This window comes from Crocodylus siamensis, chromosome 5, assembly GCF_052110815.1.
Source record: "Crocodylus siamensis isolate JL-2025a chromosome 5, ASM5211081v1, whole genome shotgun sequence".
Classification (NCBI taxonomy): Eukaryota; Metazoa; Chordata; order Crocodylia; family Crocodylidae; genus Crocodylus; species Crocodylus siamensis.
The window spans coordinates 38,367,982-38,391,262 of NC_143399.1; the positions used below are offsets into that span (position 1 = coordinate 38,367,982).

At 53.8% G+C, this 23,281-nt stretch overlaps 1 protein-coding gene and 1 long non-coding RNA gene across 4 annotated transcripts in view; one reads left to right on the plus strand and one right to left on the minus strand.

The window, feature by feature from the left end:
• Nucleotides 1–23,073, minus strand: part of LOC149863786 (uncharacterized) — a 30,994-nt gene extending 7,921 nt beyond the window's left edge. Inside the window, exon 1 of the long non-coding RNA XR_016442723.1 lies at nt 23,024–23,073. This is a non-coding gene — a long non-coding RNA (uncharacterized LOC149863786). The remainder of the gene's footprint in view (nt 1–23,023) is intronic.
• On the plus strand, nt 1,658–21,675 carry TTYH1 (tweety family member 1). 3 transcript variants are annotated; one of them, XM_090048814.1, is made up of 14 exons: nt 1,658–2,042; nt 10,562–10,734; nt 13,862–13,973; nt 14,812–15,032; nt 15,303–15,398; nt 15,800–15,872; nt 16,571–16,646; nt 16,793–16,848; nt 17,395–17,487; nt 17,592–17,684; nt 17,960–18,102; nt 18,517–18,657; nt 20,191–20,269; nt 20,418–21,675. In XM_090048814.1, the coding sequence occupies exons 1-14, from the start codon at nt 1,917–1,919 to the stop codon at nt 20,499–20,501; spliced, it is 1,566 nt and encodes a 521-aa protein (XP_089904940.1). In that variant the 5' UTR covers nt 1,658–1,916; the 3' UTR covers nt 20,502–21,675. The 3 variants fall into 3 exon arrangements, with proteins under 3 accessions (XP_089904940.1, XP_089904942.1, XP_089904941.1); XM_090048816.1 differs by having other exon boundaries at nt 18,517–18,565; XM_090048815.1 differs by having other exon boundaries at nt 16,625–16,646.
• Nucleotides 23,074–23,281: the final 208 nt, after the last annotated feature.

Below are 23,281 nucleotides of genomic sequence, written 5' to 3' on the forward strand. Positions count from 1 at the left end.
TGGCTGGGATGGGCCATCTCATATTCTGTCTACTTCCTCCCCATCCCCAGGTGGGCACTGCGCCCTGCTCACAGACTGGCCAAGGCAACTGTGTTCCCCTGGAGGTGACAGGCTGGGCCTGTATGTGGGCATCATGCTGGGCTGCAGCTTTCCCTTGGGGCAGGGACCCCCCCTGTCACTCTGCCCACAAGCTACAGCAGCTCCTGCCTATGGTCTGTCCAGACAGCAGCCCCTTTGCTGGATCCCAGAGCTCAGGGCAAAGCCTGGGCCTCCACATGGAGACCCCTGGCAGGTGGGTGCAGCTGTAAGTGAGAATGCTCTGCTGGGCCCCTCACCTCTCACCATTAGCTCCACGGAGTCACTGTGATACCACCAGATTTCTGGTACTGATTTGCTGTGATACTGGCAGTGGTAGCTCCCCACATCTCCTTGTGTCACTTCCTTGATGTGAACCTCAACCACTTCCACAGCAGGGTCCTTGCTTTGCATTGGGGCTGAGTTTCCCACTTTGTAGAGCAGGAGCTTCATGTTTCAGTACTGACTCTGACACTGGATGATCACATCTATTCCCAGGGCCACGTCCTAGCTGGGTGCCATAGAAGTGCCAGGTTTGGGGTACAACTCTGCAGTAGGAGAGAAATGGTGGTGAGATAGAGATTCCAGCACTGCCATGCCACCATGGCTGTGCCAAAGACTGTCAGTGCTGGAGCAAAAAGAAGGGTCAGAGAGAGATTCCTCCAAAGGCTTTTCCCCAAGGGTCCAGATCTTCCCCTGTGCCTGGGCCCAAACTGACCCAGCCCCGAAACCTGGAATGTCCCTACCCACCCCCATAGGAAACCTTCATACTCCCAGCCAGCCCATCATCCCCATACCCACCCCTGCCACAGATGATGAGACCCATGGGCCCATCATACCAGTCCTTGTTCCAGATCAGACCCATGGGCCCTCCCTCAAGGCAGAATCATCCTGACTAACCATCCTAGCAAAGTGTCTGTCCAACCTGCTCTTGAAAACTTCCAAGGATGGAGATCTCAGCTTCTCTAGGCAGCCTGTCCTAATGCTTGACCACCCTCAGGGTCAGAAAGTTCCTCCTTATTTTCAACCTGAACCCCCCCTGCTGCAGCTCAAGGCCACTGTTCCTTGTCTGGTCTGCTACAGCAGCAGAGAAAAGGCTGTTGCTCCTAGTTCTGTCCCTTACGGCTGCAGAGAAAAGCCCATCTATATCCTCACTGTAATTTCAATTCAGGTTTTTGAAGCCTGCGATCAAGTCCCACCTGAGCCTTCTCATCTCCAGATTGTATGATTTGAGAACTGGGCCTTTAGATGATGTGTCCAGCAGGTGGCTCTGCAGGCCCCTCCACCATCAGCCTGGGCACTGCTGGGTTAAATGAAAGGCTGTGTGGGTAGAATGGGGGGAGGGGGTGTCCCACCCCAGGTACTGCATTGATTGACAGCTGGGAATGACATGATGCTGCCACCAGATGGCACCCCACCCTCCCTGAGGTGGGGAGCAAAGGGTTAAATTAAAATTACTTCCTGGCTCTAAAATCAAGTGTAGTATCATCACTGGCTGAGAAATTACAGCATGCCAGCACCAGATGGCGCTGCCCCCCCCAACTCCCCCCCCCATAGCCCTGACCCCCCCCCCCTCCAATCTCCCTGGCTCATAAGAAACCCCATGTCACCGCTGCTCCTGGTCACACACATTCACCCTCCATCTCTCTGCCTATCTCCTTCCCTCACCCCAAACACCATCCCCCAGTTGCGTCCCCCCTCCACACCCTCCCTGAACCCCATCGCCATGGCTGACCCCAGCTGGTGAGCCAGGGGAACCCAGGCATCCTGGCATCCAGTGATCCAGTGCCCAGGGCAGCAGTGAAGAGGGTGACCACCCCAGGCAGAAGGCAGCTGTAGCTATGGGGACCTCCCAGGGCTACCAGGCATCGTGGTGGGTCTACTTGCTCCACCAGGCACCACACACCAATTTCCAGTTCGAGGTGGTGAGAAACGACTTCGCCCCGCAGGACTGGGACTACCAGCAGGTGAGTGAGCGCGAGCAGGTGGAGGGATAGAGGCAGGGAGATTGTTGGAGGGAAAGAGATGGACATGAAGAGAAGGAAAGGAAACAAGTGATGGAGAGAGAGAGAGAGAGATGGAGGGAGAAAAGAGCTAGGGAGAGATGGGCAGGCAGAGTGAAAGGGCTAGATAGAAAGATATGGATAGGAAAAAGGAAGGGAAGGAGTGATGGCGAGAGAGAAAGAGAGGGATGGGGGAAAGGAGGGAATGTGGGAGAGGAGAAGAGTGAGAGCTGGATAGACAGAATGAAAGGAAAGAAAAAGACAGACAGATGGAAGGAGCAATGGAGAAACAGAAATGAGGAAAGAGATGGGGGAAAGGAGAGGATATAGAAAAAGGCAGGGGGGTGGAGATGGACAGGAGGCAAATGTGAGAAGACTGCTGGACAGAGAGAGAAAGATGAAGGGGTGAGAGACAGCAGACAGATGGAGGTTTGGAGGGGTTGGGATGATGGGGTGAACCGGGGAGGGAAGTTCTGCCCTGCAGCAGTGGCAACGGAAGGTGTGTGTGTGTGTGGCCACGGAAGGTGTGTGTGTGTGTGTGTGTGTGTGTGTGTGTGTGTGTGTGTGTGTGTGTGTGTGTGTGTGTGTGTGTGTGTGTGTGTGTGTGTGTGTGTGTGTGTGTGTGTGTTCATTCCACTGGTATTTGATGTATGGAGCTGAGAGGATGGAGGGAGTTGTAGCCTGCTTCGAACCTTGCAGGGTGAGACATCAGCCCAGGGGGGTGGTGTGTGCAAATACTGCCTCTCTAAGGGAAGCATGCCTGGTCAGTATGGGACCTGCCTGGCTGCCCTAGATCTGTCTTTCTGACCCAGATGCACACAATTATCCATCCAACTACCCACTCATCTCCACACATATGCCTCTCTCTCTCTATCCTCCCCCATACACACCCATCCACCCTGCTCCCATAGCCATCTCTCTACCTATAAATTCATCCATCCACCCTCATACTCACCCATCTACTTATATGCCAACCAGCCACCCTTCGCATCACCCTTCTTTCTATTGATGTTTCCACTCCCTTTTCAAACAAAACATCTCAGCCCGTAATTTCAAATATCAGCTAAGAAGCTTTTTAAACTCTTACCCCACTTCAGGACCACCTGGTATCTGTCAGCCCCGCCGCCCCTGGCTTCCATCTGTGCCATCCATCTGGAAGCTATTGAGGGAAACCTACTACCTACATATTTATACCCAAAGGGGAAAGTCCCCCTTCATCCCTCTCTGAGTCCTAGGAGGAAAACTTGGTCCACAATCTGAGTGTCACAATTTTTCAGTCTTTGGTATTAAGGTCAGATCCCACTTGCAACAGGTCCTAGATCTAAGGGTTTTAAAGCCAGATGGGACCATCCAGGTCACCAAATCTGACCTGCTGCAGAACTGGGCTGAAATGGGAGATTTCATGCCAAGATCCCAGTGGGAGGCCCCAGAAAGTTCCTAGAGAAGAGGCAAAGTCTGCTTTCCCTGTGGAACTGATGGAACCACAACTGAGACCCTATGGCTCCCAGATGTGTCATCTGCACTTGTGAAAAAGAGTCATGGAAATATTCGAGGGTAGAGATATGTTCATTCCACTTGGGACACTCAATAAAATGGAAGCTAAAATGCAGATCTGGAGGAGGAACGTGACCATTGAGCCTGGAACTGGTTGAAAAAAATTCAGCAAGTAATGGACTTTCCCTGAAAAGTATAATTTCCAAGGGAATGAAATAGAGGAGAAAAAAACAAGTGGAGGGATGAGAGAATTTTTTAAATATCAGAATAGTTGAACATTTCTAAATTACACATTTTGAATTTTCATTTCCAAACTGACCTAGATTTAAATAAATAAAATTAAAGACATTAAATAGCTAAAAAATGAAATGGTCAAATGCAATGTTTCAGGTCAACCAGATACAAACTTTTTTTGATTTCTCTGTTTTGCTAAAATACCCCAACATTTTCACTTGGGCTTGACCTAAACTGATTTTTTTTTCTGGTTCTTTTTTTTTTTCAGTTCATCCACTGAACTGAAAGTCCATTGTTCCCCCAGCTCTAATCTTGATCATCTGGACTGATCTGTGTCTCACACAGACAACAGGAGCTTTCTAGCTTTCATATCTCACTGACTGGTTCTAGCATTGCTATACTATAAAATTACCTCCACAGCACAGAGAGTGGGACAGATGATGCCACATCAACTCCCAAACTCCAGGAACATCCCTGCCTGCCCAGCTGAACAAATGGAGCAAATTCCAGATGGATGGTTAACCTTTGGGACTCACCACCACTGCATGGCACTGAGGCAAAAAGCAAGCCACAGAGGGAAATCAGAGGAGCAGGCAGACACCCAGAATATCCAGAGTTAGCATTAATGGTGATAAAATATGGAGAGAGAAATATTAAACCCTCCTGCTACAGGGCATACCCCAATCTCCATTAGAAACCTGGGGATGGGAGACAATTTGTCTTCCATCTGCTCCCATCTTCTAAAGCATCTGAAAGCATCTGCAAATCTTTGCATGCAAACAAGATTTCCAATAGGAGAAAGTTCCTTACACAAGAACCTGAAGCAAGATCAGTCTCGGCAGAAAAGAAGACGCGCATTTTTTAATGGGGAAGGTCATCACTGACTCAAGCGAGTGAACTGAGATGGATTTGTCATTGCTCAGAGGCCTAGTTTGGCGGGTGAAAAGGGTATATCCTCCTACCAGGTTAGCCTGACTGAATTACCTTTCAACCTAAACCATAGAGCAGGTTTGATGTTCCTTAAAAAATGCATTTTAGGCCTTGTCCATAGACCAGAATTGTCTTCACTGCCTTTATTTCCCAGCATGAATTTTCAGTCCATCCACATTATAATGGACCCCGATGGGACCAGGAGGAAAGTTCATGAAAAGAAGATGTTCCCTATAATAGCATTAGTCAATTTGCTGCATCATAAGAATGAAAAAAAAAATCTTCTCCTGCCTTTGGGATTTTTAAAAGCCAAGGGGGTTGTGCTAAGCATGGTTTCTTATATGAGGCTTAATTGTATTTCTATGGGTATAAAATAATATGTGAATAAGGGTATAACATTGCTTATACTGGTATAGCTACTACTATACAGGAAGGGAATGCATTAAACTGTTATCATAGGTCCTCACAAGCTGATGTGGTTAAGGCCCACCGCTTTCTGTAGCCAACAACACATAAGAGAATGATGAGGCCAGAGACACACTCAGCTACCTTTGACTTCCCAGTCCCAATGACCAGATGCCCATTTATAGCTGGGTCAACTGGGGGCAGCCTTTGGCACAAGCCCAACAGCAGGGCTAGCACACATGCTGATGAAGATGTAGCAAGACCCCTTCCCCACTCTACCACCACACTTGCTTACACTGGCATATGGAACCTTTGTGCCAGGAAAACACAGTGAGTTTTGGCTGAAATAATTATAAATGGTTTTAAAAAATGACATCTGTTAGAACAAAATTCCACCGTGTCTGGGCTTGGGAGGAGGCATTTGAGTGAATCTTAATGGTCTATGACAGCCAGCACGTCAAGACTAAAGGGTGCAATAGTTTTTCCTATGAAAATTGCCTGCAGATGAGGCCTCTCTGAATACCTGCAGTTGGTTGATTTATTGTCAAGTAGTCCAAGGCAGCAAGGCTTATGCTGCAGCTCTGGAGTTACAGTTACAATCTTCTTACCCCCCATAGCTCCTTGCAGAAAGAAATTCTCCAAACTATCTTTTTTTCAATATTACATTGCATAAAGGACAACAAGAAGGTCATATACCAGTTGCCACCAAGCTGGAAATTTGCTACCTATCCCTCCAAGATATACTGCCTCATTTACTGCTCTGAAAGACCTTACTGTTAGCATCTCTGTCCACACACAAAGCGAAGTAACTAATGCTGGATCTACGCAAGGAGGGATCTCTTGGGAGAGAAGCACTGGTGAAGCCCCCATAAATACAGATACTGCTAGACTAGAGCTGTGTACTCGTCTACCCACCAGGGAAGCATGAATTTGCCACTGAAACTGTGCCCATTTTTGAGGCTTCTGCCAATATAATATTGATGAAAAATCATACTTCACCATGCCTGGGGCAGCTGGGAGAAAGCTATAGTGACCAAAGGTATGGATTAAAAAAAAAAGAGGCTTATCAAGAACAAGAGGTGATATGACTAGGGAGTTGTGGAGAGAAAATATTGAATATTAAAGTGCTTTTCAGCCCAGCAGGGAAAAGGCAGACCAAGGGCTCAGAGATGGAAATTAAAAATTTTTTACAGCAAAGGCAATAAACCATTAGAACAATCACCCCAGCGAAGTGCTGGTTTCCCCATAGCCTAGATGCTATCAGATTAAGACTGGTTGCCTTTTCATTGTGGAAAATACCTGATAATCCTAAAAAATAGAGCTGGAAGGGACATCAGGAGGTCATTTAGGTCAGCCCCTGGCTCAGGGCAGGGGCAGCCACCCGAGGCATGTTTGTCTAACCCTGAACTCATCGAACTTCTGTTTAGTCAAACATAAGTTCTTGGCCTCCATCCAAAGGAAACAGGGTGAGATCTTATGGCTCATGTTACACGAAAGGTCAGACAACATGGAGTAATGAGCACTCTGGCCGATTACATCTAGACCCCATAAGTAACTCTATCTGGTTACAGAGATGACCGCTGCCTGTATGCTGACTCTTGAGCAATGGAGGTCTCTCTCCAATTTGGTTTTGGTTTCTAAACTCTTGGGAGCACAACCAACCCAAAGCACCACCACCGCCTTTTCTCCCCAGAACCAAACTGCTGCCAACACTCATGACCTAACCACTCCTGACCACTGCAAAACCCCCCAGGTTGCCCCACTGTTAAAATGCCACTGATATCCAGGCATCACAGGCCAGGGGAAATTTGTTGGGGGTGGGGGAGCAGATCCTATGAGCCCTCAGTCGCTGATCCTGGCATTAAAAGAACTTAGTATCAGTTCCTCGGCTGGAGCCACAACAAATATACACCCACTGGGGACTTGGCCCCTTTGGCTCCAAAGGAGCATTGCTGATTTACATCTGTCTTTTGTGGACAGCTTCCAGAAAATTCCATTCCCTCCCCCACTGTCCCAGCTCAGCCTCTGGGGATGAAGGATTAACACATGCGAATATGGAAAGTGGTTTTTCCAAAAATAAATAAATAAATAAAAGCAAATTCACTGGGGATTAATACATCTCAGGAGTCTGAGTGGGATGACAAGAGGGAAGGCTGCTAGCTTGCTTTCTTAAATCCTGTCTATCCATCCATCTTTCCCTTAAACAGCCTGTGACCCTTCCCCTCACCTTCCCCCCCCACACACTCCCCCTACCTCTCTCCACCTCCCTCCCTAGCTATTCATCCAGCCCCACTCCTCTCTCTTGTCTACTCTCATTTTAAATTAAATCCTTTTGAATTAAACCTGGGGGCATCCAGGCCCCACCTACAGGTAGGCCAAGGCAGATCTGAACATCAGGTGCAGGGCACCGGCTCCTAGGTCCTGATTATAGGCAGTTTGTTGTGTGGACTCATGTCCTGCTTGGGGCTGGTTTGAGGCCCCTATTCAACTCTCTATCCTTCCCATGTTCACCTCTTTATATCTATCTCCTCATCCATCCCCATGTTTACCCCTCGACGTCTACCTATTGTCATGCCCATCCCTCAGCCTCATTCCATATCCCACCCACTCCATCTATGCATCCATTCATCCTGCCTCCCTCTGTCTGGCCCTATCACATCCTCCCTTCTTTCCCTCTCTCTCATTTTAATTTACATTCCCTTCTGTCTTTACCAGCCCCTGGTGGGTGGAGTTCCTGTTCAGGATTCAGTTAACTTCCACCCCATTCCCCAGAAAAAATGTAACCTGCTGCCCTGAGTACCTGGGAGAGGCACCTCAAAAAGAGATGTCCCAAGCATTCAGACCCCAGAATGTCCCAACTGTGGTTTGGGAAGTCTGGCCCTACCTGCAGGCCTCCACTCCCAGTGTACAGGTACTAGGCATGGGGGAGCTGGACCCCATGTGCAGGCTCCAAACACTGGGGTAGATGCCAGCTGCTGGCACCAAGACTTTGGGGTCCTGCTCCTGCACTGTAGACATGGGATCATCCAGGCCCTGTCAGTACATGCGGGGCGGGGGGGTGTCCCTGACACTGCCAAGCGCCCCTCCCCCTGTTGATGGGCAGTACATGAGATGAGCTGGTCCGAGCCCCAATCAACTTGTTGCATAAAGAGGCCACCAAATGAGAAAGACAAATTGATGGACAAAGCCAGAGCTTGGGGGGTGGAGGGTTAGCTACTGCCACAGCCAAGGGCGTGGACTGAATAGATCAATGATGTCAGGTCGCAGGGGCCTGTGTGAGGCCTCAGAAGAGCTGGAGTGGGACAAGGCAACTGAACCAAACATAACTTCTCCCCAGAAGGGCTTTAATATGACTCATTCCCCTATCGTTAATTGTGGCTTCCTTCCTAATTAGACCCTTGGAATAATTCTCATGTGTGGAGAGGTCACTCTTGCCAAATTGCGGCTGGGGCAGGGACCCATCCCTTCCAGGGGGTACTGGCTCTGCTCTGGCCCCAGATCCCTGGAACACATTAGGACTTCCCTATCAGATGTCCTGGGTATACTAGATGGTGTTGCCAGTCCCCCACATCACCTCTTCCCTACCCTTCCTTTGGCCTCAACCTGCAGCAAAGCTCCCAGCGAGCCTGAGGCCCTATCCATGCTGAGGAGGGCACTGTGAGGCAGAGGGAGCGCCGTGGCATAGCTGGGTTGTAGGAGGGTTGTATCAGAGTGAATGGGGGTGCGGGGTGCATGGTGCCAGATCAAATTGGGTGGGAAGTGGGGGTGAGAGAGATAGAGTGTCAATCTGTCTGTAGCTACATGCCAGAGCCATGCATGGTGGGAAGGACTGTATGTAGCAGTGTGGTTGTCCTGTAGAGGTTGTTAATAACTCTGTGTGGGTGTGGGTGTGTGTATGGTGAGGGGCTGTGTTTTGGGGACTGTATAGTGAAGCCCTCAGCTCTGGGACTCCCTGGCTGTTTTTTATAGCAGGTGTCAGGGTAGTCTGGGGTGGCCAGTCATTTGAGGACCTGCAGCAGTCTGCCACACCCAGGCAAGGGCTGGCGGCCAGGTCTGGAGTGGGGCAGGGCCAGGGTGGAAGCCAGGCTTTCTAGCAACTCCCTTGGCAGTGAGGACAATTGAGCAGAGCATTTGATGAGCAACAATGTAGGTCAGCCTCAGCCTCAGCCTCCAGCGCTAGCCCAGCCACGCTGTCTGATTTGCTTGGGGTGCCAGGTAGATGGCTGGCTGGATGGACAAATAGTAGAGATGGCACATGCAGCCACACACGGGTACCCTACCCCTGCTCCTGCACACACCCCTGCACTGGCCCATTTCCATACGCACCCCTCCATCTCTCCATATATACATACATCCCTCTCTCTGTCTGTTCTCAGGCATCACTCTTATCTGTCTATTTGTCTGTCTGCATCTGTACACAGCCCTTTACCTGTCTGTCTGTCTTTCCATTTGTCCATCTAGGTGTCAGGGTAGCTAGAATAGATAGAGGTGTATTTATAAAGATGGTCAGAGGGGTGTCTTGAGCTAGACAGATGGAGGGAAAGATGGAAGGGTAAAAGTGGGGGTGCATATGGGGGCAAAGAAAGGATTATGGATAAGGTGTGGGGGGTTGAATGGATGGGGCATACAGGAAGGGAGAGCAGGAGCAACAGGAGGTGTCTGGGGAGTGGGGGAATGAATGGAGGGAAGGATGTGTGGGGAATTAGAGGGCTGGATTGATGGGGGTTGGGATGAGGGGATAGATGAATGGAAGGGTATGTGTGAAGATGAAGGAATGGATGGGTGCAAGGGGGGTATTGAATGGATGGGACGGGGGGTGTATGTGGCTGAAGGGGGAGCTTGTGGTGAAATTTTCCACCTGCCAAGCAGCCCACCTGGCCCTGCACAGCCACAAACTGTGACTAACCAAGTCTCCCACCCCAGTCCTCCCCCTGCTCCCACACTCTGACAGCTGCCGCAGATGCATGCCTGGGGCGGCCAGCGCAGGAGGGAGGTTTAACTGTCTGAGCCTGGAGCAAATTGTGGGATTGCCTCTAATCTGCTTGTCTATTTGCTACAGAGACAAGGAGAGAGAAGGAGCAGGAAGCACCCCAAAGTGGGGTGCCCCCACCACAGCCCTGATCCACACTCCCTGGGCTCAGGAGACAGCCTCAGCACACAGCACCCAGCTATGACCCCTCATCTGTCCAGAACAGGATAGAACCCAGGCTTCCCTCCTCAGCCCTTGAGGCCCCAGCCCCGTCCAGAGACCCCAGGAATCCTCGGGCCGGCTGGCAGGGGAGCTGTGTGGATGGGAGGAGAGGGTCCAATAGCCAGGGACATGCATATGCACTGGGTAGATAGGGCACGGCCAGGTGCAAGCAGGGGGGACTGGGGCATCTGTCCATCTTTTGATGCCTGCCTGTTCATCTGTCCCACAGGCCCTCCTGTTCCTGGCTAGCACCGCCGGGCTCTGCCTGGCCATCAGCCTGGTCCTCATCTGCGTCTACCTGATCCGGTTCTGCTGCTGCGACCCAGAGGAGGAGGAGGAGCCCAAGGCACAGAGGGTTTGCTGTGTCACCTGGAGCTGTGTAGCAGCCGTCATTGTCTGCTGGTAGGGGGTGGGGGAAACCACGCACATGAATCTAGGGCTGGATCCAACCTGGCACCCTCTGGAGGGAGAGGGCCTTTCCTCCTTCCCATCCCCTACCCCAGCCAGTGCCCCCAGCCCAGGGCTGGATCAAGGCCTGGGGCTGACATCCAGTAGGCCCTTCCCACTCTTCTTGTTCTCAGGCTCAATGGGGGGTCCGTCCCTCCTTCCCCACTTCCCCTCCTCCACCATTTCGTTTGTCCCCTCCCATTCCCCCCACCCCAGCACCAGCCTCCTTGGCTGCATCAAAGTCCCAATTGTCTCCCCTTTATCTGGCACGGGGTGTTTGTGCCCCCCCCCATTTCCCTCCCCCCACCACAGGCCTGTGACCACAAAGAGCCCCTTGTTCCCCTTGGTAGAATAGGAAACTGTGTTGCTTTTCTCTCCTCTCCTGGGCCCAGCCATGGTTTCTCCAGCTCCTTTGTCTGTTATTCCAGCTCCACCTCCCCAATCCCAGCCCCCCTCCAACACCAGCTCTGCTGCTACACAGGGAGGGGGAGGAAGCCATTCCCAAACACTGTCATGGCAGAAGGCCAAGTTCATGGATACAAACTCAGTTCCCCTCTCAAAACCCTGTTTCTCAGCTTCCTTCACTCTAACCCACTGAACCCAATTGCCTCCCCAAAACAGGGATAGAACAGGAGTCCTGGTTCCCCAAGCTCTTGCATTAACCCACTACACTACATTTCCTCTGGGGCAGAGGCATGGCCTCTACCTGGGATCTCTTGAGTATATATTAACAACTTTTTACAGAAGCAGGATGCTGCCTGCCATGGTCCCCCTGCTTTCCCTGTGGCAGGTTGGGGTGTGATGCTTCAGTTGTGTGAGGGGTGATAGTAGCTTTGCTAAGTGGCTGGACAATGGATTTGTATAGGTGGTTTGCATAGGGTCAGGGTCCTGCCTCAGGCAGGGGTTGAACTCCATGACCTCTGAAGATCCCTTTCAGCCAGACTTCTCTATGATTCTATGCAAAAGCTGGGCTAGAGCGCAGCGGTCCTAGTTCCTAGCCCCGATTCTAACCACTAGACTCCACTGCCATTGCTCTGCCATGTCTCACATAGGACTGCACTGTGCAGGTTGGAGCCGTCAACTTCCTTCCCCCGACCTTCTTCCTCCTTCCCAATGGGATGGGTGACCCACCCATCCCCTCTCCTCCCCGTCCCACTCTGCCAAGGTCACTCCAGGTCATTCCCAGCCCCTCTGAGAACCCGGGAGCTGAAGAAGAGCCCCTTTGAGTGCCAGACTGCGGGGCATTCAGGGAGCAAACAATGAGCCCTCTGTGCCGCTATCCCTGCTGCACAGCCGCCTCACAGTGACATTCCCTCTCACTAGGAGACCAGACGAATGACAGCTCCCTCCCCACCTGCCCACACTGGACAGCCTGCTCCCCCCACACCGCCCCCAGCCTCACCACACAAGAGCATCATGGCAGGGGCTGCTCTGGCTCCCAGGTCATCACAGGGTTACTCCTAGGTTATTACAAAGCTCTTCAGCTTTTCCTGCCTGCTAGCTGCTGAGACGTCCCTTAATCTGTAGGGAATGGACCCATGCAATTCTTCTCCTTGCCAGCAGGCCCTCACTGCTGAGTTTGCTGCCCCTATGGTATAGAAGTTTCTGAGCCCTCGGGGGTAGTATTTAGGCTCCTAACTCCCCTGGGATGGGCAGCCGAGTGCATCTGAGGGCCTGCAGTTACCTGTTGGCTTCATGGTTGCTACATGGAAGGGGTTGAGTACCATGGTATTATGCCCCATACAGAAGCAGCCTTTGCTAAAAGACACTGGTCCCTCCCGGTGTTGGGATGCTGGTTAGCTGCAGCTCTGGGAGGGGAATGGAACTGGGTTAGAACAAGGGAGGCTGGGAGCCAGGACGCCTGGGTTGCATCTCAGCTCTGGGGGGAGAATGGAGGGACAGGGAGGGAGGAGGACTCCACCAGCAACCTGGCTCCGAGGAAAGGGGCTGTTAGTTGCATCTCACCACCCCCTCCCTCTGTGCTACTCCCTTCCCCCACTCTGGGAAGAAATGGCCTCCCCTGAAAAGAAGGGGTCTCATTAGCATGACAATGTGGCTGCCTTCCGTGGGAAGGAGGAGGTTGCCATAGGAATGGGCTTGGGTGAGGAAGGGGCTTCAGATGCAAATAGTCAGGTGGGGGGTCCCAGAGAGCAGGATGGGGATGGAGCCTGGAGGTGGAGGGTTGGGTGGATGTGTCACATTAGAATGGATGGAAAGGGTGGATGAAGGAGTCGATGCAGGGAGGAAGCTGTGGAAAGGGGCAGATGGATGGATGGATAGAGGAGGGGAGCACATGGATAGGGGTAGATGGATGCAGTATCTGTGTGGAGATGGATGGTGGGTTCATGTGGGGATGGACAGACGGGCAGACGGTTGGAGGGTTCCCACGAAGGCTGCTGCCTCTGGGACGGCAGGAGTTAATCCTGCCATGTTCTGCGCATGTCTCTCCCTATCTGCAGCAGGGCTGTAATTAACCACCCAGGAGGTGCCTTAATTGCTGTGCAAAGGGGTAATTTTGTGGGTGGCAGGCCTGGCTATCAGGAGCCAGCTGCTTCCTGTAGGTGGGGGAGCTGTTCCAGCAACACCCACCAGCCCATCCAGGGTGGCAAGGAGGGGTTGAGACACTGGGCTAGATGGTCCCAGGGGCCTGACCTACAGTGCAGGGAAGGGGTGGGATGTCAGGCTTAGGGTCACCCACTGTACTCCCCCCACCCATATCTCCCAATCCCTGTCCAGCTGCGGTAAGGAGCTTATGGGGTCCTTTGTTCATCTCTATTCAGTCTCTCTCTCTGCCCTCTCTTGCCTACTTTTGTTCCTGCCCCCAGTAACAATTCCCCCCCAGAATATCCTGCACAAACATGCCCCCCCCAGATTGGATCCCTCAGAGCTGGGCCAGGGGATGGGGGTCCCTCTCTATGCCCCCTTGAGTGGAGGCTTTGGGAGGGGGCTGGAGTGAATGCCCTGGGTCAGAAGGTAGAACTGTATGTGACCTGTGGTGGGATGGGGTGGAGCTGAGGTTGACGGCCCAGGTCTCTGCCCCGCTTGAGAGGCTCATGTCGTCTTCTTGCCCCTGCCCACAAAGTGCAGGGATCGGGATCGGCTTCTATGGAAACAGCGAAGCCAACGATGGGGCGAACCAGGCCATGTACGCACTGCTGAACGCGAACCACACACTACGTGCCATCGACACCCTGGTGAGACCCTGCCACACCCCACAGCCGCCCATATCATGGGGAGGAGCCCCACCATCTCAGCCACACACCATATGACCTCAGTGCCCCACTGCAGTGCCTCACAGTGTCTTATTTACCTCTGCTGCCCTCATGTTCCCACAGTCCCTCCATCACCTAGGGGAACTCCTCACATTGCTAGCCAGTCTATGCACCATTGATATCCAGTGCGGCCCCCAGCACCTTACGGCTGCCATGACCCCAGAAGCATGCTCATGGTGCCCAATGGCCCTCACGGTGCCCTGGCACCCCACTGCTGGCAAAGAACTGCCCCCAGGGACACTGATGGCTTAGTGAGCTCTTCACAGCTCCCACCCAGCTCCCTGCAGACCTTATGGATCCACACAGCACCTGCCAACCCCCCTATGGATCCCACACTCCTCTGTGGCCCCTCACAGCCCCCCAGAGTCTCTATTCCACTCCTTGGGGGCCCCATGGACTCCCACAGACTCCAACCCCTATGCACCCCCATGTCCTGCAGCCTAGGGACAGTCCACTCCCTACCCAGCCTCTGGCATCATGCAGGGAGCCACCCATCCCATCCCAGCCGTGCCTGTCCCCACACGCCACCAAAGGAGCTCCTTTTTCCAGGAGCACAGGGCAGAAGAAGGAGGCACTATAAATCCATGTATGGAAGATATATTAGTGGAGGTGCACACACGTATGGGTTGCATGCTGTTGCATGTACTGCAGCCCAGCTCACCCACCTGTGGGAGGCAAACTGCTGACACACAGTAGTGCTCATGCATGTCAGTGGTGTGCACAAGGCATATGACTGCACCTTTTACCTGCATCCTACCAGGTCTGGCAGACAGTGGGGCTGTTGTCAGCAGCTGTGCGGGGGGACCTAACACGGCTGGAGGAGACACTGGCTCCGCGCACTGAGCTTCTGGCCGTGGTGAGGAACACACGGCGCCAGGCTGAGGCCGTGGCCCACACCCTGGGAGGTCTCCCATTTTGGGAGGACACAGGGAGAAACCCCAGCCAGCTGGCCGAGCACCTTGCCTTCCTGGAAGAGTACAGGTCAGCAGGGACAACGCAGGAGGCAGCTAGGGTGTGAAAGGACTGATGGGCTGGGAGATGAGAGGGCAGGCAGCTGGAAGAGGGAGGGGTGCAGAGGGGAGACAGTGGGAAGGGAGATGCAGCACAGGGCCTGGGATGGCATGGGGGACTGTCATGCTCATAAGGAGGGCTCAGCTCCCCTATGTCTCTCTGCCCCTCAAGGTGGCTGGCAGTGGGGGTCCCCAGCTCACCTTTTGTCTTTTTCTCTTTCTCTCTCTGCCCCCCACCCAGATGGCTGGCATATATCCTGCTGCTGCTTCTGGACCTGGGCATCTGCCTCTTCACCCTGCTGGGCCTGGCCAAGCAGATCAAGTGGCTGGTGATCGTGTGCGTGGGTGCGGGGCCAGAGCAAGGACATCTTGTTGCGGGGGTGGAGCTGCCTTGTGGAGGGGAACAACTGGCTCTGCTGGGAAGCGCAGAGCCTTCGTTCCCAGGTCCCAGAGGCGGTGGGTGTGGTGGCCCACACACTGCTGGGTGCTGAGTTTTATCTCCCCTGAAAAAGGACCACATCACACCTCCAAGGGCCACTTGGTTAGGACAGTCAATGATAGACAACTATCAGAGCTGGGTGAGCAGGGGTGCACCAGGACTCCTGGGCTCTATCCCAGCTCTGAGATAGAGTGAGGTCTGATGCTTAGCCTGGGGTAGGACCTCCCACCCCTGGAGTGGTTGCAGGGTAGTCAGGCCTTTCGTAAGGGCTGACCCCAGCATCTCTTCTCTCCCCTCAGAATGACTGTGATGAGTTTCCTGGTTCTCCTCCTGAGCTGGGGATCCATGGGGCTGGAGACGGCAGCAGCCGTGGTGAGTAACAGCGTGGAGAGTGAGTCAGAGGGTCTCAGCCCCCTCTGCTCAGCCAGGCTGCAACAGCTGTGGGTCAGGAGTAGGGGCACTTCAGGACATTCAAGGGCTGTGGTTCTGGAGTGAGAGGCACTGGTGGGGCTGGAAGAGGGCAGGATGGGCTGTGGGTAGGAGCATGGGGCACCAGCATGCCTGGGAGTGTCCATCCCCCTCCACACACTCCACTCTCTCTCAGGCAAGATAATTTAATGGTTCCCTTCCAGGCTGGGATCTGGGCTTGTTCCTGTCACCTTTAATTAGCAGGGAAGGAACAAATTGGGGAGGGCATATAATGGGGGGCCTGTCTGTCTCCCTGCTCCCAAAATTAACTCCTCCTTATCTGCTCCCTCCAGGGATGACACTGTTATTCCCAGTGCCCCTCATTCCCATTATGTCTTGTGCTGGGTTGACTGTTGTATTGCTAAGAGGTCAGACAATGGGTTTGTACAGGGTGGTTAGGATAGGGCTGATCCTGGCTCAGGCAGGGGTTGGAGTTGCTCTGGGGTCCCTTCTAGCCCACTCTGTGATTCTATGACTCTTGGCCCCCTGCCAGCCCAGCCCTGGCCCGTCTCTTTACTCAGCCCAGTCTTTAATGTATCCCTTCACCCCTTGCACCAAAGATCAGTAACTCGTATGAATTTCTGCTCCATCCCTGCCTGCAGGGACTGAGCGACTTCTGTTCTGATCCTGATGGCTATGTCATAAACACAACCCAGGCCCAGACTGAACTCAGCCCAGGTAGGAATCCTGTGTGGGGTCGCGTGGCTGATCTGGGGAAAGACAGGTGGGGTGTGCTAGACTGGATGGGCCTCTGGAGCTGATCTCAGGGATATACTGTGGTTGATGGGCCAATTATTAACCTCTTTTTCCCCCTCCCATGGCAGAAATCCTGCAGTATTACCTCGTCTGCAGCCAGGATGTCCCCAACCCCTTCCAGCAGGTAAGCACCCACTGAGTCATCTGTGAATCAAACTGTCTGGGCCTCTACCCAGTGAGTGGGATGGGACCCAAAAAGCATCTCAGGGAGGCTGGAATAGATCACAGACTCCAGCTGTCCCTACTTCCCCCTTCAACTTGTTCTGGGGGAGGGCAAGGTGCCCAGGACAGGGCTGCAGATCAGGAGCGGAGGGCATTGGCAGAGCCAAAGGGGGAGGGGGAATAGTTTTTATCCACTCTCTCTAGCTGAACTTGCCTTCCACACAGTCAAGCTGTGGCTGCCGCTATTTCCCTGGTGGGCAATATGCCAGGAACAGGATTGGAACCCATGGCCAAGCTGCTCCAGTCCTTCCCCCGCAGAGATAACCAGGAGCCAGGACAGGATCTGGGGATGCATGGTATCTCGCACTGCTCCTCAGGCCACCACTAACTAGAGGGAGACAAATGTTACCGTACAGCCACGTCACTCCTGTTCAGCCTTTTACCCACAATCCTCTCTGCTACCCATAATGCCTTTCTGCTCTTATGACTCCCCTGCACCATTCCACAGAGGCTGACCCTGTCTCAGCGGGCGCTGTCCAACATCCACTCCCAGCTCCACGGGCTGGAGAGAGAGGCTGTCCCACAATTCCCTGCAGCTGAGGTCAGTGTGAGCAGGGAGTAGGGTCTGCTGGGATAGGGCACGGGAGCCTGGATGCCTGGGTTCCCCCCAGTGCTGATGACTGTCTCCACCTCTCTCTCTTCCAGAGGACCCTGCTCTCGCTCCGGGGGACGCTGAACACCACGGAGGGCAACTTCCACCACCTGGTCGCCCTCCTCAACTGCAGGGGGCTGCACAAGGTGAGGCCACTCCTCCCCTGTCCTCTTGAGGTCCCCTATTCTCCCAGGGGAGCCCTTCCCACCCCAAGCTATTACCACCCCCTCCTCTCCCTTCCTGGGACCCTCAAACCCCACTGGTCACAGCAGTCCCCATCCTCCTACCAGGATCTTGATCCTGGTCCACACCACCTGAGCACTGGCTGCTCCCTCCAGCGCTTTCTACGCCCCTGACCTAGGCATTGGCCACCCCATCTCCCCTGTGCCTGCTCTCTACTGGCATGGCTGTCTCCCCATAGGACTACGTAGACGTGCTGAAGGGACTGTGCCAGGATGGCCTGGAAGGGCTGCTCTTCCTGTTGCTCTTCTCCATACTCTCAGCATTGGCCTTCACCACAGCTGTCTGCAGCTTGCCCCAGGCCTGGGCACGCTTCCAGAGCCGGTGAGTGGATGCCTGCAGCTTGGGTGGGCAGGCAGGGACATCACCTGGGGGGCCAGTGTCTGCTCCAGGAGACAGGAGTCTGGGAGTCAAGAGGGTCCAGATGAGGCTTGGTGGAAGTGTCTGGGGGCCAGGGAGAGGCAGGGACATCATCTGGGGACCAAGTGGGAGCCTAGGCCTGGTGTGGAGGTGGGGGCATATCTAGGCATCAGGGAGTCCCAGTCAAGTTTGTGGGGAGTGTCTGGGGGTCAGAGTCCAGAGAGAGGCAGGGGCATCATCTGGAGACCAGGTAGGGGCCCAGGCCTCGTGTAGAGTAGGGGGGGTCTAGGTGTCAGAGGATCCAGGCCAGAGCTGAGGGGACAGCAGACCTGCCAACCATCATGTTTCTCTTCTGCTCTCACCCCCCCGGTGCCACAGGGACTCGGACTACGATGACATGGAGGATGACGACCCCTTCAGCCCCCAGGCACGTAGACCGCCGCCCCTGCCCCGCTACCATAGCCCCGGCGGGTGCCGCACCGCCCCGCCCATATCCAACGCCCCCGTCTCACAGTACATGTGAGTAGCCACTGGCCACGCTGGAGCTCCCCTCCATGCCCCTGTCCTGCTCCCCTTTGTTTACTAGCGTGAGCCATGGGCCAAGGAGCTTGCACAGCCCAGGCTGAGGCCAGGGTAAGAGGCCAGCAAAAGGCAAGACCCTGGGGAGGGCCTTTCTGGTTCCACCTGTCTGTCCAGCCCCCCTGCAAAATGCATGCATGTCCATCCACCCATTCAGTCCTCCCTGCCCTGGGTCACAGCCATGTGCCAGTCTAGCCTGGCATTCCAGATACTGCCCCTGTCCAGATCTATGGACCCCTCTATCCCAGCATCCTGGCTGCTGTCCTGTATCATGGCAGTGGAACCCTCTAGTCAGGCATCCCAGCTGGCACTTCCAGTCACAGCAATAGGCCCATCCAGGCTGAAGTCCCGTCTCTGACAGAAAAGAAACAATCTCAGCTGCTGTCAAAGGAAAGCCAGGTTTCCCCAGAAGTGACTCTCCCCACCTCACCCCATGGCAGCTTTGTCCCCTCTCCCCCCCAATCCCATTCCCATTTGTATGTTGCCCCCTGCCAGCTAGTCATGCATCTTTCCAAATGGCAATCCAAAAGATCCCCTGCAATTCCCCCTGCCCCTCCCCAACCCCCGTACCAGATGCTTTCAGCCCAGCCTCAGAAGAGGGAAACCAGCTCAGAAGCTCACCACAGGCATGGTGTGGAAACCACATGACAGACTTGAAAAAAATAAGCCCAAGTTTGCTGAGAAGCCAAAAAGCCACAAGATCGACTCCAAAGTGGAGAGCAGAACAGGGTCTGTCCCCTCCAGCAGGGGTAAACTCACTCACATGCTCTCACTCACACATGGCCCCTAACGCACCCCACCCCAAAGGCAGCTGCATCTTAACACCAGACAAGTGGTGGGTCCATGTATACATGGCCACATGAACACACATGTATAATCCAGCCATTCCCAACACACACATGCGTACACTTGCATCATCCATCCCCAGCACCCCCCCAACACACACCATCCATCCTCAACACACACATGTATGCACACCTCTCCATCCATCCCCAATACACACATCCCCCCCCCCCCGAGTGCTACAAAAAGCTCAATATAAGGGTAAAAAAATCACAAGATTTGCTTAAAAAAAACCTTAAACCCATAAAATCATCATCATAGTTTTACAAAGCCTGCAGAGACCCTTGAATGTCACTGTGGGCTGTGAGCCTTTCTCAGCCAGCAGCTTTGTCACCACCCAGAATTCCATGACTCTAACAGCTGGTGCTTTATGGGCATGGACAGTGGGTGGGAAAGACTACCTACCATCTTTTCCCCAAATGACCACCATCAGTCCTGAGGATTTATTACTGGTGTTTGTATAATAACGCCTATTAATTCACCCACCTCCAGTGGACAAAGCCCAGGTGGCAATAGGACCCAGGCAATGGGGATCTCCTTGGGAGGGGGATCTGAGGGCACCCTGTGGAGTATTGAGGGCAAAGGAGAAGACTATGCACCCCCTAGCGCCCATCTCGCTGTCATTTGCAGGAGTCAAAGCGCTTTGTTCAGTGGCAGTCGTCGATATGAGAACATGCCCCTCATTGACCGGCGCTCCCCGCCCCCCTCGGTAAGTCCCTGTTGCCCTCATGCCCCCAGGGTGAAGTGGTCAGGATCATCCCCCTCTGGCCTGTTCCTTCTCCCTGGGTTTAGGGGGCAAGGTCAGAATCGTCCCATCTACACTGGTGAATTTAATGCCCATGTTTTTCTCTCCCCAGTACTCACCGAGCATGCGGGCATCCTACGCTGGCACTGCCCATGAAGAACTGGACATACAGTACCGAACCGAATTCCTGACCTAGATCCTGACCCCTGGATCCCACCCCTCCCCACCACAACTAACACATGGACTAGCTTCTGCCCCGCCAGCTCTGCTGGGCCTGACACACCCCAAACTGACCCACTGGGGGCCATGGGGGGGAGGACAAGGAGAGCCTGGGACTGCCCCTCCCCCATTGCCATGTCTGTCTGTCTGTCTGTTCAGCTGGCCAAGCACCTTTGGGGGGCAGGGGGGTTGTTTGGAAGAGGAGGGCAGGAAAGAATTGGGGGAGTGGGGCAGCTAATGAAGGGATGGAAGGAGAGAAAGGGCAAATGGGAGAGACTGGAAGGGTGGGTGGGTGAATGAATGGATGAATGTGGAAGAGAAAGACAAATTAAATATCCCTGATGAAAAGTCAGTGAGAGAAACTACACAGGGGAGAAGGAGAAAGAGCGTGTTCAGAGGAACAAAGAAAAAAAGAAAGATTAGAGGAATAAACATGACTGCATAGGAGAGGGATAACTGGAGAAGAGCAACTGTGGAATGAGAGAATGGATGCGGGGAAGAGGGAATGAGTAAATGAATGAATGAATGAAATGGATGAAGTGACTGAAGAGAGCAATAGGGAAATGATGAGAAGATGAAAGAATGAATGGGGAAAAGACTGAAAAATGAGAGTAAAAGCCTAAGACAACACAAGAAAAAAAGGGATGAATGTAAAGATTGAGCAAAAGGAAGAATGTGAATGAACCAGAAATGAATGAGAGCGAAAGAATGGGAAATGAGTGAATGAGAAAGGGGCTAAGTGGGGGAGAATATGAATGAGGAGAAATGAACAAGTGGAAGAGAATGGGCAAGTGTGAAAAAGAGTGAACGGGAAAGAAAACCTGAAGAAGGGCTCAAGGCAGAGACAAGGAGGTGACAAGACAGAGCACAGGGCTGGAAGAGAGCTGAGCAAGCCAGGCTGGGGGATAGGGCAGACCAGGCCTGTGGCCCTAGCCTATTAACTGGGAACCCAAGCCCCGCAGCCAGACAGCTGTTGCCTGCAATGCCTACCCTGGGCTGTAGAGCAAGGACCCACAGGGAGAGGAGGGAGGAGATTAATATGAGCCCAGGAGATGTCCCCCACCTGCCTGCCCACAGCCCTAATTAGAGCCTGGGCCACTAACGAGCACTTGCTCAACCAGATGGAGAAATAAAAGAGAAATGTTCTTTTAAATGGAGTTGTTGTGGCGCATTCAGTCCTTTCTGGGGAGGATGGGGGGAGACTGGCCCCATCCAGCCCCAGGGCACAAGACTGGCTGGTTTACAGGGTGGGGAAGGGGCAGGGGCCTTGCCACATTCCAGTGGCTGCACGACCGTGGCTTTAGGCCACACCAGTGGCAAGCAATGTCCAATCTCACAGAAGATGCTCCAACAACAAATCTGCTGGGATGGGTGCAGTGCATCTTCCCCCAGTTCAGTCACCACAGTGGTTTTCCCAGCAACAGGAGATAACCACTGTTCTGGCATGGGTTAGTACCCAGGTGGAGGTAGTGTATAGTTATTATCCCCAGGTTCATTTCCAGAGGGAAGATCTTGGCTTTACACCCTCTTTATGGTACCAGGACACTCCTCCTTAGCTTGCTCCTGCATCCATATGGCTGAGGGCAAGCAAAACCTGGGGGTATCCAAACCCCCAAGCAGCTTCTGGGCTTGGGCTTGCATGTAGGACACCTGCCACATGATTTTGAAACATCTGAACTCAAGGTGAGGGTACAGGATGTTTGCTAATAGTATGGCCATACATGGTTCTTGAACAATTCACAGATTTGGAATCGATTTGGCTGATTGGACTTGGGACACGAAAAATTCCTTTAAAAAGTTCAGGCATCAAGGGTGGATATTCCCATCCCAGAGACATCTGTGTCCAGGTCTGCACATAGCCCCTCCCCTAATACATTGAACCAGAGGCAGCTCCAACACACACCCCAGAAGCAGCTACATCTCAGGACTGGGCAAGAAGTGGACCCACATATATGCTGCCCTCACTATGCCCCATTCCAGAGGTAGCTGCATTTCAGTGCCAGGCAAGTGGGTGGTGCACCCCACCTAGAGGCAGCTGCATTTCAGCACTGGGCAGAGCAGGGTACACGTATATCCGGCCCCAGGGCACTCAATCCAGGGGCAGCTCCAGCTCAGACCCAGGCAGGCCAGGAGGTCCAGGCACGCACGCCCCAGGCCACCGCAGCCTGCAGGGGAGGTCCCCAGGCTACTGCCCCGGCCCGTGCTCTTCCCCCGCCGCTCCTGGGCCCGCTCCCGCTCCCCGGGGGTCGGAGGTGTAGCAGGCGAGGGCCCCCTGCCGGGCTGCTCTAACCACTACAGCCAGCAGCCTGCGCGAACTGGGAGAGCCCAGGCGTTCAGACTCCCAGCCCCGCTCTACGCCCCCTCCCAAAACGGAATCCAGGTGCCCACCCCACCCACTTTATAAGCCCTACTTCTTTTGACAGAAACTGTCCCTCCTGGGATACCGTACCCACGCGCCTGCTTCCCTAACCCCACCCCCAGTTTCTTCCCAGTTCCTACCAATGACTCCCCACAGCTGGCCTTCCTCATTCCCGATTGGTCAAACCGGCCGCTCCCCACCCCCCTACGCCCACCCCCAGTCTGGAGGGAGGGGGAAACGGCTGGGACTGCACCTGCGCGGCGATGTCATCGCGCACGCAGGGCTCGTTCCCCCTCCTTGATTGGTGCAGCCTGCCGCTCCTTTCCCATCCTCCCGTCCCCTGGCTTTGGGAGAGCGTCGGCGCGTGATGTCATCGCGCGCACACGCATACGCATACG